Raw genomic sequence first — 14437 nt, forward strand, 5'->3', positions numbered from 1 at the left:
CAGGGCACTGCGGACAGCCTGCTGGCCACGGCCTGTGAGGGGCAGGGTGAGGTGGAGGCCCATCCCCACGCTGGCCTCGGAGGTGCCTCCAGAAGCTGGATTAAATGGTTCTTTTCTCTAAAAGAGACCTGATCTCTATACAAAAGCTGGAGCAATGCTGTGAGCCCATCGGCTCCCTAAGAAAAGCTCTTCTAATGTTCAGGTGCCTCCAGCTTTCAATTCAAGGTTGAACATGCCTCTCTTCAGCTCCTGGTCTCCTCACAGCCTTCTGCAGGAACCAGTGGGGCTTTTCCAGGTGGGAGGACATCCTCCGATCACCAGGCTTGCGCTGCTCCCCAGCCCTCCCCACGGCCATGGGCGCCCACAGCTGGCTGCTCCCGGCTCATTTTGGGGAAACTGCTCATGCTGGCCCCAAATTCCTCTTCTGTGAGCAAACCTGCCTGGCCAGGCACGGCAGATGGCCCTGGGAGGGCTTCAGGTGAGCTGCCTTGGTTAAAGCCCTCTCCACCCGGTGCAGGCACGCCCACGGTCCTGGCTTTCCAAAATCCAGCCCGCAGGCTTAATGCCCAGCCTTCGTATCCATATATATCCCTGTGTTTATCTGTATTCAAATGCACCCTGACCATTGAACCAGGTGATTCAGCAGGAAACCGTCCTCCTTCCTCTCTGTCTCATCACTCCTGGTGTCATTTTCAAGCTTTACCAGCAAAGATTTCATATCTTCATCTACATCATTGATAAAAATGTTTAATAGCGGTGGACAAAGAAGTGCTCCCTGGGGGGAGGTAGGTAAAATCGTGCTCCGCGCGGATATCTGCCCATTAACGACTACCTCCGAGATCTGCCGGGGAAGCAGTTTTAATCCATCTAATATGTGCCCTGTTAATTCCTTATAATGCAAGTTTTAATCAAAATGTCAGGTGGAAGTAAGTCAAATGCCTGGGAGAAATCCGGGCGTACTATATCAACACAATTGCCTTTCTCGAGCAGCCCGGTAATCCTGTCGGAAAGAGACAACAGGTCTGCGTGACAAGCCGTCGCCGCGCCGGCTGCGATGCCAGGACGTGGGGACCTCGCGTCACTGCCGCTTCCTGCACCCCGGGGTCCACGCGAGGAGCGGAAAAACCACCAGTGACCAGGCAAGCCCCTGGGCCAGCACCCTTCCTGCAGCTGGAGCCCTGTTTCTCCCAGTTTTCAGGGACGTTTTTGGGGGGAGGAGGCCCCCAGGAAGGGGGATGAGTTCTGGAGGCCGGACGAAGAGGTGTGCGGTGCTCAGCCCCAAGGACCTGGCCCGGCACGGTGACGGTGGAGGCCAGGATGAGGCCGGGGCCGAGCGCCGTGGGAGGCCGAGAGCTCGTGGGCTTCCCCGGCTTGCAGGATCCTTCGCCCTCCGTCACCGCAAAGCCGGGGCCAGCTCTGTCTGCATTTGCAGCAGCCCACAGAAGCTGCTTCTGTTGTCTTATTTTTGTTATTTTTCAGAGGATATTTTAGCGCTGAGCACATTCCCTCCTGTTGCCATGGCAGCCGTGACAGGGGTTATATACCGTGAGAAAAATACCAAAATTAATGAGTGAGCGAAAGTGCAGCCGAGAGAAAAACAAGGTTAAAAAAAGAGTTAAAACAGTAATAAAAACAATCTCGCAATAATTCGGCAGCAAGCGTCCCGCAGGCATGAGAGGCGCCGACCATCCGAGTTGCTCAGCCCCTGCGCTGTGCCCGGCCGCTCTGGCATCGCAGCTCAGTCCAGGGATGCTCCTCTCCGGCAGCATCCCACGTGTGCTCCGGGTCGGGCCGAAACCGAGCCCCTTCCTCCGCAAACCCGCAGCCCTTCATTACGCGGCAGGCACGCGGAGGAGAAGTTCTTTAATGTGCTCATTTCCGCGCTTTTGGCTTTGGAGGATCTTTTGTTTTTAATTGTAGAAACAAGCGAATTGTCAGAACATCTGTGTTATTAGCATTTGCTGCCCAAATCCGCGCTGCTGCTTCTCCTGCAGAGCCCTGCGCTGATGAGAGAGAGAACAGAGGAGCCTTTGAACTCCTTGCAGCAGACGGCAGCCAGGTTGCTGCGTGCATGTGTCGGGGAGGGGGATTTAGTCTCTTGTAAGGTTCATTTGCTCTCTGTGTTTCCCTTTCTTCTTGCTTTCCCGGAGATTTAGCTGGATGCTCTTCCCTCGCGGGCTTTGTTCTCCTGACGATGCCCACTGGCACCGCGAAGCAGCTGTCTCCGCGCGGCCAGGCTGGGTACCGTGGTGCAGCACCGCCGGGGGCGGTGGCACCGGCACCGCCGGGTGGGACCTGGCTGGTGTCACGAAATACCTCGGGACAAGGCTGCTGCGGCCAAAGCGGTGGTGGGATGCTTCCCCCTTGCTCAGGCAGGCTCTGCTTTTTGGGAAACAGGGAGGCCAAGGCCCAGGCCAGTGACGTGCATTAATGCACAGGGAACAGCGATGCTGGTGGCAGGACTCCTGGTATCCGGAGGGCATGGGACTGTCCGGGAGGATCCAGGTAGCGGGCCAGGCAGAGAGGTCGAGGCAGACAAACCCCATACTCCCACAACTCCTATGACACCCCCAAAGTGTGCCTGAGCAGATGATGCATCTTGCAAACCCCGTGTGTGCCCGGCCTCTGCAGTAAGGAGCGCACTGACTGCCTGCGTCTCGTGTGAAATGGAAGCCTCTGGTCACAAGCGCTCTCTGAAGTTTGCCTTCTCCCCCCCCGCTGCCCTGGGTGCACAGGGTCAGGGCTTGCTCGGCTCCTCCCGTTGCTCCAGCTCTCCTCCCTCCCCGGGGGACTGCCAGAGCCGAGAAGTCAAACCTCCTGTTGTCCCCAGGGAGTTTTGTTCCCACTCCCTATCCGGATCCTGGTTCACGCTGTCTCAGCAGGGTAAGCCCTGACAAACCCGCAGCTCCTTTCCCCACCCTTCCACGGTGGGCTTTGACCTTCCCTGGGCTCTCGCTTTGTATCCTCTGCTAAATTAGCTTCGGGAGAATTGCAGCCTGGAAAAAAACCCACGCGTACAGACGTGGCGAAGCCAACGGCACTGATTAGGAGCTGAGATGGCCCCGCTGCGGGGAAGCCTGGGTTTTCCACCCAGCAGGGTCACTCCCCAGCCCCTGCCCAGCTGGGAGAAGCCCTGCCGGGGGCTGAGCTGCCTTCTTGTGGGGGAGATTTGGGGCTGAGACGGAGCCAGGGCTGCTCGGAGCCAGCCGGCGCAGCCTCTAGATGGTGCAGTCATCGCAGCCGAGCTGAGCATGTGTGCAGCGAAGGGAGCTGCGCAACAGGTTGCCGTAGCTCAGCGGGAAGCTGCTCCCATCCCCACGCTGCGGAGGAGAGGAAAGGACTTCTCCAGCATCCCGGCTGCAGTCCCGCAGGGCCATCGGAGCAGGAGGGTGCCGCTGGGCGAGGGGCCCCGAGGGTGCCTGGCCGTGCTGGGTGCTGGCGGCCACCCCAGCAGCTCCGGCTGCGAGCAGCGAGGCCTTCAGCAGGGCCAGGCTGCACATCCCCTGCGGGGACACGGGGGCAGCGAGAGCGGGGACACCCCCGGACCACGCTGCCCCCAAGCCCCGGCCACGTTTGGGGCTCACACTCGCCCACCCCACATCCCATGGGGGGCAACGGGTGGGGTGGTATGGCTTCGTGCAGGCATTGCAAGGGCGGCAGGCAGGTGCTCGCTGCTCCCCAGCCCTGAGAGCCTGCAATAAAGGCGTGATTCACCCAGGTGGGGCGGGAGGGGATGGCTGATCCTGCAGGCCTCACCCAGGCAGGGCTGGAGGGGGGGGGATGCGAGGAGCCCTGCCCTTAGCACTGCTGGGTGCGCCCCCCGCACACCCCTTCCCTGAGAGGGCGCGAATGAAACGAATGAATGAAGAAATTCAGGAAGAAATGAATGGGTCTAGCAGGGACCGAGCGGGACGCTCCCCCTACACCTGAGACCCAGGGGCGAGAGGGGCCAAGCCGGGGGCGGGTAGGGGGTGCTCCGTGGGGGGATGCTGCGACCCCCGCGAGGGGTTGGGACCGGGATCGGGCCCGCTCGGCCCGGCCGGGCTCGGGCTCGGGATCAGATAAGGAGCCGGAGCTCCACCTCCCCGTGGCGGCGGCGGGAGGCGGAGGCAGCGGGGACGGAGAGCGGGGGGGGACGGGCGGGCAAGGAGGGGGGGAAAGGGGCCGTGCCTGCGCTGCGCTTCCCTTGCACATCCTCACACACACCGAGGGACGGAGGCGGGCACGGACGGAGCTGCCCACCGGGGCTGCCGCCAGCCCTGCCGCCGCCGCTCCGCCGGAGGAGCCGCAGCCCCGGCCCGGGGGAGAGGAGGGGGGGCGGTTCCCACGGGGAAACACACATAGAAATATATATATATATATTTTTTTTTTCCACCCCCCATTTCCTTTTTTTTTTTTTTTTTCCCCCTTTTTAAAATTTGATTTTTCATCCGTGGATAACGAACCGGAGGAGCCGGGGGGGTGGGGGGAGCCCGGTCCCGGCGGGGAGGAGGCGATGCAGACGCCGCTGGATCAGCGCTCCGGGGACCGGCCGCATCCAAGTAAGAGCTGCGGCAGGGCCGGGAGCCCCCACGCGCAACCGTGGGGCTGCCCCGGGGCCGTGGGAAAGGGGGGGAACGGGGGGGGGGACAGCGGGGGCGCGGGGCTGGGCGCTTCTCGCCCCGCTCCCGGTATTGCCGGGGCTGGCTGGGGCGGGCGCTGCCACTTGTTGTGCGGCACGGAGCCGTGCACCCGCGTGGGTGCGTGGCTGGGCGGGGGGGGCGCAGCGTGGGGGTGTTTTTTTCCCCGTCTGGGTGCGTATTTGGGTGCCGGGGGATCGGGGCGTGTGTCTCCCCCCCTCCCACGTCGGGGGTGGCTGTGGGTGTGGGCAGCGGGGGTGAGAGCGGTGCGTGGGAGAAGTTGCGGGTGGGCAGCGGGGCCGTGTCCGTGTGTCCGTGGGGGTCGCGGGGGGGGGGTGATGGCAGGTGTGTTTGGTGGCCGTGGGCACGCCTGTGGCACCCGCGGCGTGTCCCCGTCCGTGTGCGTGTCGCCGGGGTGCGCGGCTGGTGCGCGGAGGAGCGTGTCCGTGGGGCGGGTGCGTGTGAGCGCGCGTGGCAGCGGGCTGCGTGTGCGTGCGCCGTGGGAAAGCCGCGTTCGCTGCGTGGGCGCCGGGCTGAGCGTGAGAGCGGGGCCGGCGGAGCGGCTCCCGTGGGTTTCCCACGGGTGTCCGCGCAACGGGCACGCGTGTGCGCAGCGATGCGGGTGTGCGCGGAGCCGGCCCCCGGTCCTAGCGGAGAGCCGCTGCCACCAGCTCCTGCGGAGGAGGCTGCTCCGGGCCCGCCACGGCACCACCCGCCCCCGGAGCCGGTGGGATGGTGCTGGGGGGGCGCAGGAGCCCGCAGCATCCCGGAGAGGCTCGGGGGGGGCCGGGAGGGAGGACGGAGGCTGCCCCCCGGGAGGCTCTGACAGGTCTCTGTTTCATCGCCCGGCCGAGTTGCAGCGGCGGGGAGCAGGAGGAAGGAGAGCCCTGGGCTTCGCCCTCTTCTCTTTCTCCGTGTGGCTCCCGAAAGATGGTTTTGGGGTGAAGCTGTCGGAAGCGAGCGGTGCTGGGTGCTCGGCTTGGGGTGCCTGGGCCCAGCCCGCATCGATGCCGAGCAGCCGCAGTGGCTGGAGCCGAAGGAAGCGGCGCGTTGGGCATGGGACGTGCTGCAAAAAGCCGAGGGTTTGGCCCATCCGCGCCTCGGGTGTAAGAGTGAACATCGGTGGCTGTTTTTTGGGAAATATTGTCCTTAATCTCATCGCTGTGCTGCCGGCTGGGATGTCGCTCCAGCTCGGAGCACCGCAGCAGGGCTCGGGGAGGCCGGGGGGCTCGGTGCGTGCGTGCCCAGCGCAGCGTCTGGGTGGATTTGTGAGCAGGGCTCGGAGCGACGCCGCCAGCCTTCGGGAGCAGGGAGAGGGTGGACTTTGGTGCCCGTTCCCTTTTGGTGCTGCCGGCTGTGGAACGGGGCCAAGAGGCTGTGGGAATCACAGGCAGAGAAGGCTTGTTTGAGCAGTTGCTTGAATTCGCAGTGCTTTGTAACCTCTCCCTCATTAGGGCTTGGTATTTGGGGGGGAATGACTGAATTCTGTCAGATTTTGCATGCCACTGTCCTCTGAGAGCTTCCCAGTCATGCATTAAGCAGCGTGACTAACGCCTCTCTCATGTGGTTCGGGCTTTCTCGCGCTCTCCCCGTAGGGAGAATTGTGTGTGCAGAGGAATAGTTGTTTTGGGAGGGGTTTTTATTTTTAAGTGCTCTGTATTCTGCCAGCAGGTCGGAAAAAGGTGGCTGGCACCAGAGAAGAAAGTGTGGGATGGTCCTTAGATCCCATGGGAAAATAGCCCGCTGCTGTGCACTGGCCCCTGGGAAGCCTCCGTCTCCTGCACAGACGTGCTTTTCCCCGACGGTGGAGCTTCCACCTCCTCCTCACACCCTGCTCCGGGCTCTCTACGTCGGCGCTGTGTCATCCCCACCCCAAGCACCCGGCAGGATTTGTTCCCCCTGTGGATCTGAGCGCCCGGCTCCCCCCTGCCTCTGCTTGGGGTGACGGTCTCGCCCTGCCTCCAGCCTCCCCGCTTCAGAGGCTCCCTCCACCTGCGGGAACTTGGGCTTCGGGCTGCGGCCCCTTTCCCGGAGCAGATCGCGTGGCTGCCGGGCACCCTCGGTGACTCCCTCCCTGCCCCAGGCTCCTGGCACGGCCCCGCTGCTGGGTCCGTGGTGCTGGTGAGTCAGGGCCGTGTGACGGCAGAGCCGTGGCCCCACGCAGGGACTTTCACCTTTAGCTGAGATCCTCGCGCCCAGGCTTAGTCAGGAGGCTACGTCACCGGCAGCGGCCTCGTGCAAACAGTGCCGTGCCAGGTGCCTTTCCCGGACGGGGCACATTTCAGGTCCCCGTTCTCCTGCTCCCTTCTCCCCACCCCTCCTGCACGGCCGAAGCGATGAGGTGATGATGCTCAGCGTGGGTCCGGACCCACACCCACGGGTGCAGATCCCCCACGCAGGGTGACATCACACCAGCGCACAGCCCGCGGTGACGGGGGCACACGCACGCTGCTCCCCCCGCGCAGGCACACGCGGTGCTCCCTGCACGCACACGTGCGTGTGGTGCAGCAACGCGAGCCCCGATCCGCTGCGCACACTCAGCCGGTGCGGGCACGGATGTGCACACGTGTGCACACCCTGCTCGTGCACACGTGCTTTTTTCCTGCTTTGTGTGGGTGCGCGAATGGATGCATCACACTCTGTGCACACGCGTGTACATGTACACTCACTGCCGGGGCTTGCTTGGATCGATCCAAAGCTGTGTCGTGCTCCTGCTCAGCTTCCTACCTCCATCCCTGGCCCCGTGCAGGGTGGGGACGGCTGCTTTTTCTCCTCCCTTCCACCTGGGACATGCCTTCGGGCGGCTGTGCGTGCCCTCAGCAGGGTGGGAATGTCTGTTCCCTTGCAGGAAGGATGTTTGTAGGATGAGGGAGCAGAGCGGAGCTAGGCTTTGGGGCTATAGCTTTGTCTCCAGAAGCAGAGCTGCCTTCCCTCCTGCCGAGGGAGAGCTCCCCACTTCTTCATCCAGCAGACGCGTGTCCGTGGGTGAGCGCAGGGACAGAGGGGCTGTGAGCTGCTGGCTTGCAGGAGGCAGGCAGCAGGGTGGACAGTGCCGGATGCTCCACTTGTTGAGAGTCCACCCGATGCTGGGGCGAGCAGGAGCTTGGCACCAGCCGTGTGCACTGCACAGGGGTGATGCCAGAGGAGCACCCACCCATCCCACAGGCTGGGTGCAGCGTGCAGAGAGGAGCAATGGGAGTGGCGAGAGTGGGTCGCCGCCGCGGGGCCGTGGCAGATGTTGCAGATGCTGATTTTTGGGCACGCAGTGAGGCCAGTGTGTCCGTTCCCAGCCAGGGAAGCAGGGGGCAGGGAAGCTGGTGGCCACGCACAGCACCGAAGCGTGTGGCTCGGCACAGAAGGGGGCAGTCCTCGTGGGGCTGGTGCTGCCCCTGCAGCTTTGGCACACTGGGAGGAGGTTTCCAGTGGCCGGGCGCCTGCAGTGCAGCGTGCAGTGTGCGTCTGCAATGCAGGGGGGCAGCGCTTCGGGCGCCGTCTCTGCAGCGGGCAGCGTGGGCACTGGCACCCGAGGGCACCCCACTGCGTGCGGGCATCATCCCAGCCTGGAGCGGGCAGCACCGGGAAGGAGGAGCGCTCCTGCAGCGAGCGCAGGGGATGTTTTGGGGCTGGCGCAGGGTGCGGGGTTGCCTAGTGACCGCGCAGCAGCGGGGAGATGCTGTGCCGACCGGCGCGGTGTGCAGGGGCTGTGCGGTGCCGCTGCGCCGCGGGGAGGCTCAGGGGCTGCGTGCGGGGCGGGCAGCGGGGCTGCATCCCTCAGGCCCTGCGCTGGGCACTGCCCCTGATCCTGTGGGGCCGTGGGCAGGGGGCAGTGCCCCGCATGCAGTGTGGGGTGGGTGATGTGCGGGGCTCCTGCACCCCTGCAGCACCGGATGGGTGGTGCCTTTGTAGTGCGAAGCCTGTCCCGTGCCGCTCTGTCCCTGCTGTGGCAGTGCCCTGTGTCCCTGCAGTGCTAGGCTCGTGGTGTTTCTGCAGGGCAAGCAGTGCCCCGTGCCCCTACGGTGCCAGAGGGGTGGCATCCCTGCAGTGCAATCGGTGCCCCATGCACCTGCAGTACCCCACAGGTGTCATCCCTGCATCCCAGGCACAGCCCCTGTCCCTTTGCTGCTGCCACCACGCAGTGCTGGCAGGGCACACAGTGCCCTGTGCCCCCAGGGTGCGTGGCAGGCAGTGTCCCCGCAGCTTGTGGCACGCAGTGTCCCCATGTCTCTGCGGTGAGAGGCTGTGTCCCAGCCCAGCCAGCTCCCGTCGGGTCGCTGGCAGCAGGCTGCGTGCAGCCTGCCCCGTCAGCGTGCCTGGCTGGCTGTAATTACAGCTTGCATGCTGACGAAGAGGGTGGACGGTGGCAGGAGTGGCTTCCTGTCCCTTGCAGGAAGGGCCAGGGTTGCAATGACGGGGTTGCTCACTCGGGCAGGGTGGTGCAGGAACTTGGTAGACCGGGACCAGTCCTCCCGGGCACTCGTCTGTGGGGGCTGGGGCCGGGCGGTCCCCTGGCGCCCCTTCCCCTTGGGGACACAGCTTTGGGACCACGTCCAGTCCCACCGGCTGCACCCGAAGCTGCTGGGGCTCGCGCCGCTTAACCCACAGTGTCTGTGTCTCCTTGCAGCTCCCCTGCGGCGCAGGATGAGGCCCCTCGCCTCCTGCCTGGGCCTGTGGCTCCTCTGCCAGCTGCCTGCCCTGGTCTGCGGGACACGGGTGGTCTACAAAGTGCAGGAGGAGCAACCCCCCAACACGCTCATCGGCAGCCTGGCCTCTGACTACGGCTTCCCAGACGTGGGGCACCTCTACAAGCTGGAAGTGGGGGCCCCGTACCTGCGTGTGGACGGCAAGACTGGGGACATCTACACCACAGAGACCTCCATCGACCGGGAGAGCTTGCGTGAGTGCCAGCACCTCCTGCCCGGCGAGCCCTGCTACCTGGAGTTTGAGGTGTCCATCACTGACCTGATCATGAACAGCAGCCCACGCCTGCTGGAGGGGCAGATAGAGGTGCTCGATATCAATGACAACACGCCCAACTTCGCCTCGCCCGTTCTCACCCTGACCATCCCCGAGAACACCAACATCGGGGCTCTCTTCTCCATACCCCCGGCCATGGACCGCGACTCGGGTCCCAACGGCGTTGCCTCCTACGAGCTGATGGCTGGCCCCGAGGCGCAGGAGCTCTTTGGGCTGCAGGTGGCCGAGGACCAGGACGAGAAGCAGCCGCAGCTGATCGTCATGGGGAACCTGGACCGGGAGCAGTGGGACTCCTATGACCTGACCATCAAGGTGCAGGACGGGGGCAGCCCGCCGCGGGCGAGCAGTGCCCTGCTGCGCATCACCATCGTGGACATGAATGACAATGCGCCCAAGTTTGAGAAGGCCCTCTACGAGGCAGAGCTGTCCGAAAACAGCCCCGTGGGGCACTCTGTCCTCCAGGTGGGTTTGCGGGGGCTTTCTTCTCCTCCCCAGCTCTCCTTGCAGGGACAACCTGGGGGCTTCTCTATGGCCACGTGCTGCCTTGGGAGGGGGAGCTCAGAGGGCTGCATGCCGCAGGAGCCGGCAGCGTCACCCTGGGATGTCACCTCTGCTGAAAAACGTTGGGACAAGATGCTCGGGAAGCTGCAGCCGGGGCAGGGGCTGCAAGACCACAACTTAGAAGCAGCAGCAAGGCTGGCGGGTCTGCAGGAGCACAGCTGCAGGTTTCGGGGAGGGCTGGGACTCACGGTCCGTAGAAGAGCCTGGCTTCATGCCTGGCTGGTACAAATGCTGTCCGCAGACAGGACATTGACCCATTTGCAAGTCACATTCCCATGGCTGCTCCCTGGAAACTCAGGAGACTGGGGGTACCGTCTGCAGATCCGGGGGTGCTTTGCTGTGCGTGGGGCTCTGCCCCATCACGGGGGGGTCTGGGGGGGGTTGGCAATGAGATAGCAGCCGACATCTGTTTATCTGCAGCTGCCATCTTAATAAGCGGAGCGTGGCCAGCTCTCATCTGCTAATTCTGATGTGGATTTTTAAGAATTCATTTTTCACTGTTAAGAGAATGGAAGTTGGAAGCAGATAAGGGAGCCACGCGGCCGGGAGGAGAATGGGCTGAGCCGCTGCCGCTGCCATTGCTCAGCTTTTATCTTTCGGGGAAAATGACTTCCGCCTTTTTTTGTGAGTGGAGGTAAAAGGTGGAATTTACATTTAACAACTTTCGTTCTCCATCCAAATCTGCTGAGCAAGATAACGGCAGAGCAGCAAATGGTGCAGAGAAGAGGCTGCTCGGAGAGCCGATTAGGGAGGCAAATGTTAGACAAACCTCATCTTCTTTAGAAAGCAAATAATAGGCAGGTTTATGCGAACGCAGAGCTGCTGGCTGGTGGGCTGGTGCACCCCTGCAAGCAGGGAGGGAGCTGCGGTGGCTCTGTGCAGCATTGCCATCCTCAGCACCATCCTCACTGGGGCCAGGCGGCTGCTCAAGCCCCCCACTGTTGCTGCGGGGTGGTGGGAAGGGAGGGTCTGGGGGTGCAGGGGCAGCCAGGGCTGTACCTCCCCGATGCTGCCTGGGTCTGGCAGTGCTGCTTCCTGGAGGATTCCCTGCATGCTGGAGTGGGCTGGGAGGGGAGCTCTGCCCGACCGGCACAGCCGGTTTCTCTGGAAGAGCGAGGGACAGCCTCCGTGCCGGAGAGCCACTCCCAGCCGTCCTGCCGGTCTCAGGCTCTTTGCCCCATAGGTCTTGGCCCTAGAAGAGGAAATCCAGGTTTTTCCCCCCGGCCTGGCCTCTCCTGCTCACCATCTTCTCCCTCTGTCCCACAGGTGAAGGCCAACGACTCGGACCAGGGCGCTAACGCCGAGATCGACTACTCGTTCCACCAGGCCTCAGACATGGTGCGCCGGCTGCTGCGCCTCGACCGCGCCACGGGGCTCATCACCGTCCAGGGACCCATTGACCGCGAGGACGTCAGCATCCTCAAGTTCTCCGTCATGGCCAAGGACAAGGGGGCCAACCCCAAGAGTGCCCGCACCCAGGTGGTGGTCACCATCAAGGACATGAACGACAACGCGCCCTCCATTGAGATTCGGGGCATCGGGTTGGTCACGCACCAGGATGGCATGGCAAATATCTCGGAGGACGTGCCAGTAGAGACAGCAGTAGCTCTGGTGCAGGTGTCCGACCGAGATGAGGGCGAGAACGCCGTGGTGACATGCGTGGTGGCTGGTGATGTCCCATTCCAGCTGCGGCAGGCAAGTGAAACTGGGAGCGACAGCAAGAAGAAATACTTCCTGCAGACCACCACGCCACTGGACTACGAGTCGGTGAAGGACTACACGATTGAGATCGTTGCGGTGGACTCGGGGAACCCGCCCCTCTCCAGCACCAACTCGCTGAAGGTACAGGTGGTGGACGTGAATGACAACGCGCCTGTCTTCAGCCAGAGCTTCACCGAGGTGGCCTTCCCCGAGAACAACGAGCCCGATGACCTGGTGATGGAGGTAAGCGCCAGCGATGCGGACAGCGGCTCCAACGCCAAGCTGGTTTACTCGCTGGTGACAGACCCCTCGTCCAAGGGCTCCTTCACTATTGACCCCGACTCTGGGGAGATCCGAGTGAAGGCGGTGCTGGACCGCGAGCAGCGGGAGCGCTACGAGTTCTTGGTGGTGGCGGCAGACAAGGGCAGCCCCAGCCTCAAGGGCACAGCATCTGTGGCCATCAACGTCATGGACAGGAATGACAACGACCCCAAGTTCATGCTGAGCGGCTACAACTTCTCGGTGATGGAGAACATGCCGCCCCTCAGCCCTGTGGGCATGGTGACGGTGATCGATGCTGACAAAGGAGAAAACGCCCGCATTCAGCTGTCGGTGGAGCAAGACAATGGGGATTTTGTCATCCAGAATGGCACTGGCACCATCCTCTCCAGCATCTCTTTTGACCGGGAGCAGCAGAGTACGTACACTTTCCGGCTCAAGGCAGTGGATGGTGGGGATCCTCCCAGGTCTGCATACGTGGGGGTGACCATCAATGTCTTGGATGAGAATGACAATGCCCCCTTCATCACTTCGCCCTCCAATGCCACCTACAAGCACATCCTGCCCCACACGAGCCCTGGCCAGCAGGTGAGCAAGGTCAAGGCAGAAGACATTGACTCCGGCGTCAACGCGGAGCTGACCTACAGCATCACGGGAGGCAACCCCTTCGAGCTCTTCCAGATCTCCCCGCACAGCGGAGACATCACGCTGGAGAAGGAGATCCTGCGCAAGCACCACGGCCTGCACCGCTTGGTTGTGCGCGTCAACGACAAGGGCAAGCCCTCAAGGCACGGCACGGCGCTGGTGCACTTCTACGTCAACGAGACGTTGGCCAACCGCACGCTGCTGGACACACTGGTGGGGCACAGCCTGGACACGCCGCTCGACATAGACATCGCTGGAGACCCCGAATACGAGCGCAGCAAACAGCGAAGCAATATCCTCTTTGGAGTCATCGCTGGCATCGTGGCAGTCACCTTGGTCATAGTGCTGGTCGTGCTGGTGCGCTACTGCCGACAGCGGGAGGCCAAGAGTGGCTACCAGGCAGGCAAGAAGGAGACCAAGGACCTGTACGCACCCAAGCAGGCCAGCAAGAGCGGTAAGAGCAAGAACAAGGTGAAGAAGAGCAAGTCCCCAAAGCCGCCCAAGCCCACGGAGGACGAGGAGGAGACGGGGCTGCAGAAATCGCTCAAGTTCAACCTCATGAATGACTCCGTCAGCGACAGCCCTCGCATCCACCTGCCCCTCAACTACCCACCGGGCAGCCCAGACCTGGGGCGCCACTACCGCTCCAACTCGCCCCTGCCCTCCATCCAGCTGCAGCCTCAGTCGCCCTCTGCCTCCAAGAAGCACCAGGTGGTGCAGGACCTGCCGGCCACCAACACCTTTGTTGGCACCGGGGACAACAACTCGACGGGCTCCGAGCAGTACTCGGACTACAGCTACCGCACCAACCCCCAGAAATACACCAACAAGCAGGTAGGAGAGCTCATCCTGAGGCCGGCAGCGGCCCCCCCGCTGCACCGGGGAGCCATCTGGACCGAGGTGTGGGAGTGAGCCTGGACTGGCCCCCGGCGCACGTGGCCGGGGGAGGCTGGCGGAGGACGGCCACCATGGGGAGGGGACAGGGAAGGGGACAGAAAAATATCACAGCCCTCGTCACGGCGCCCGGGGCTGGGACCTGGGTGGCGGTGATATGAAGGGCGCTGCATGCCTGTGCCTCTGCATGGGGAGCACTGGGGGAGGGAAGCCCACCTGCCTAGGTCCCCTCTGGGGATCGGCACCCAGCAGGGCGATGCCACCCCAGGGAGCATGGAGCGAGGCGCTTGCTGTGGCCAGCTCCCTGTGCAAAGCATCCCGAAAAAGGGAGCTCCATGGCTGCCCGGGCAGGCGGGGCTGGGCTGGGGAGCAAAGCGCTGCCTTTTTCCCAGGCTCGGGTTCTGCCTTCCCCAGGGCTTGGGCCCTCTGCCATAAGCTGGCGCGGTGAAAATCCGCCTCGGTGCGAGCAGCAGAGCCTGGCGGCTTTTCTCCACGCAGGGCTCCTCGCTGGTGGCACGGGGCCGGCAGGGGAGGGTGGCCGAGGAGCGGGGCACCGGGGTCTCTGCTGCGTGCTGCGGTCGGGTCACTGCTCTCCGTCTGGCCAGGGACTTCTGCGGGGCAGGGCGGAGGAAGGACTTGGCTGCCGAGCGGGAAGGGCTGCTGGCTGGTGTGCTTGGAGGTCGCGGGAGGACCGCAGGGGTCCGGAGCTTGCGGGACCTTCTCTCCTTGGGCTGTCTGGCCAGTTGGCTTGCACCACGTTTCTG

General features: G+C 63.4%; 1 protein-coding gene across 12 annotated transcripts in view; it reads left to right on the forward strand.

Annotated features, from left to right (window-relative positions):
* The first annotated feature begins 636 nt into the window (after nt 1–636).
* The window catches only part of PCDH1 (protocadherin 1), a 51692-nt gene continuing 37891 nt past the window's right edge, over nt 637–14437 (forward strand). For 6 of the 12 annotated variants that reach the window (XM_080555939.1, XM_080555929.1, XM_080555935.1 and 3 more), the window contains exons 1-3: nt 4164–4541; nt 9241–10055; nt 11421–13613. In XM_080555939.1, coding sequence (XP_080412065.1) covers nt 4496–4541; nt 9241–10055; nt 11421–13613 — 3054 coding nt within the window. In that variant the 5' untranslated portion in view covers nt 4164–4495. Of the gene's footprint in view, nt 786–990; nt 2884–4161; nt 4542–9240; nt 10056–11420; nt 13614–14437 lie in introns of those variants that run through there. The other 6 variants (XM_080555928.1, XM_080555933.1, XM_080555934.1 and 3 more) reach the window with 4 other exon arrangements.

The sequence above is a fragment of the Anser brachyrhynchus genome (assembly GCF_964034855.1).
Source record: "Anser brachyrhynchus genome assembly, chromosome: 14".
NCBI lineage: Eukaryota > Metazoa > Chordata > Aves > Anseriformes > Anatidae > Anser > Anser brachyrhynchus.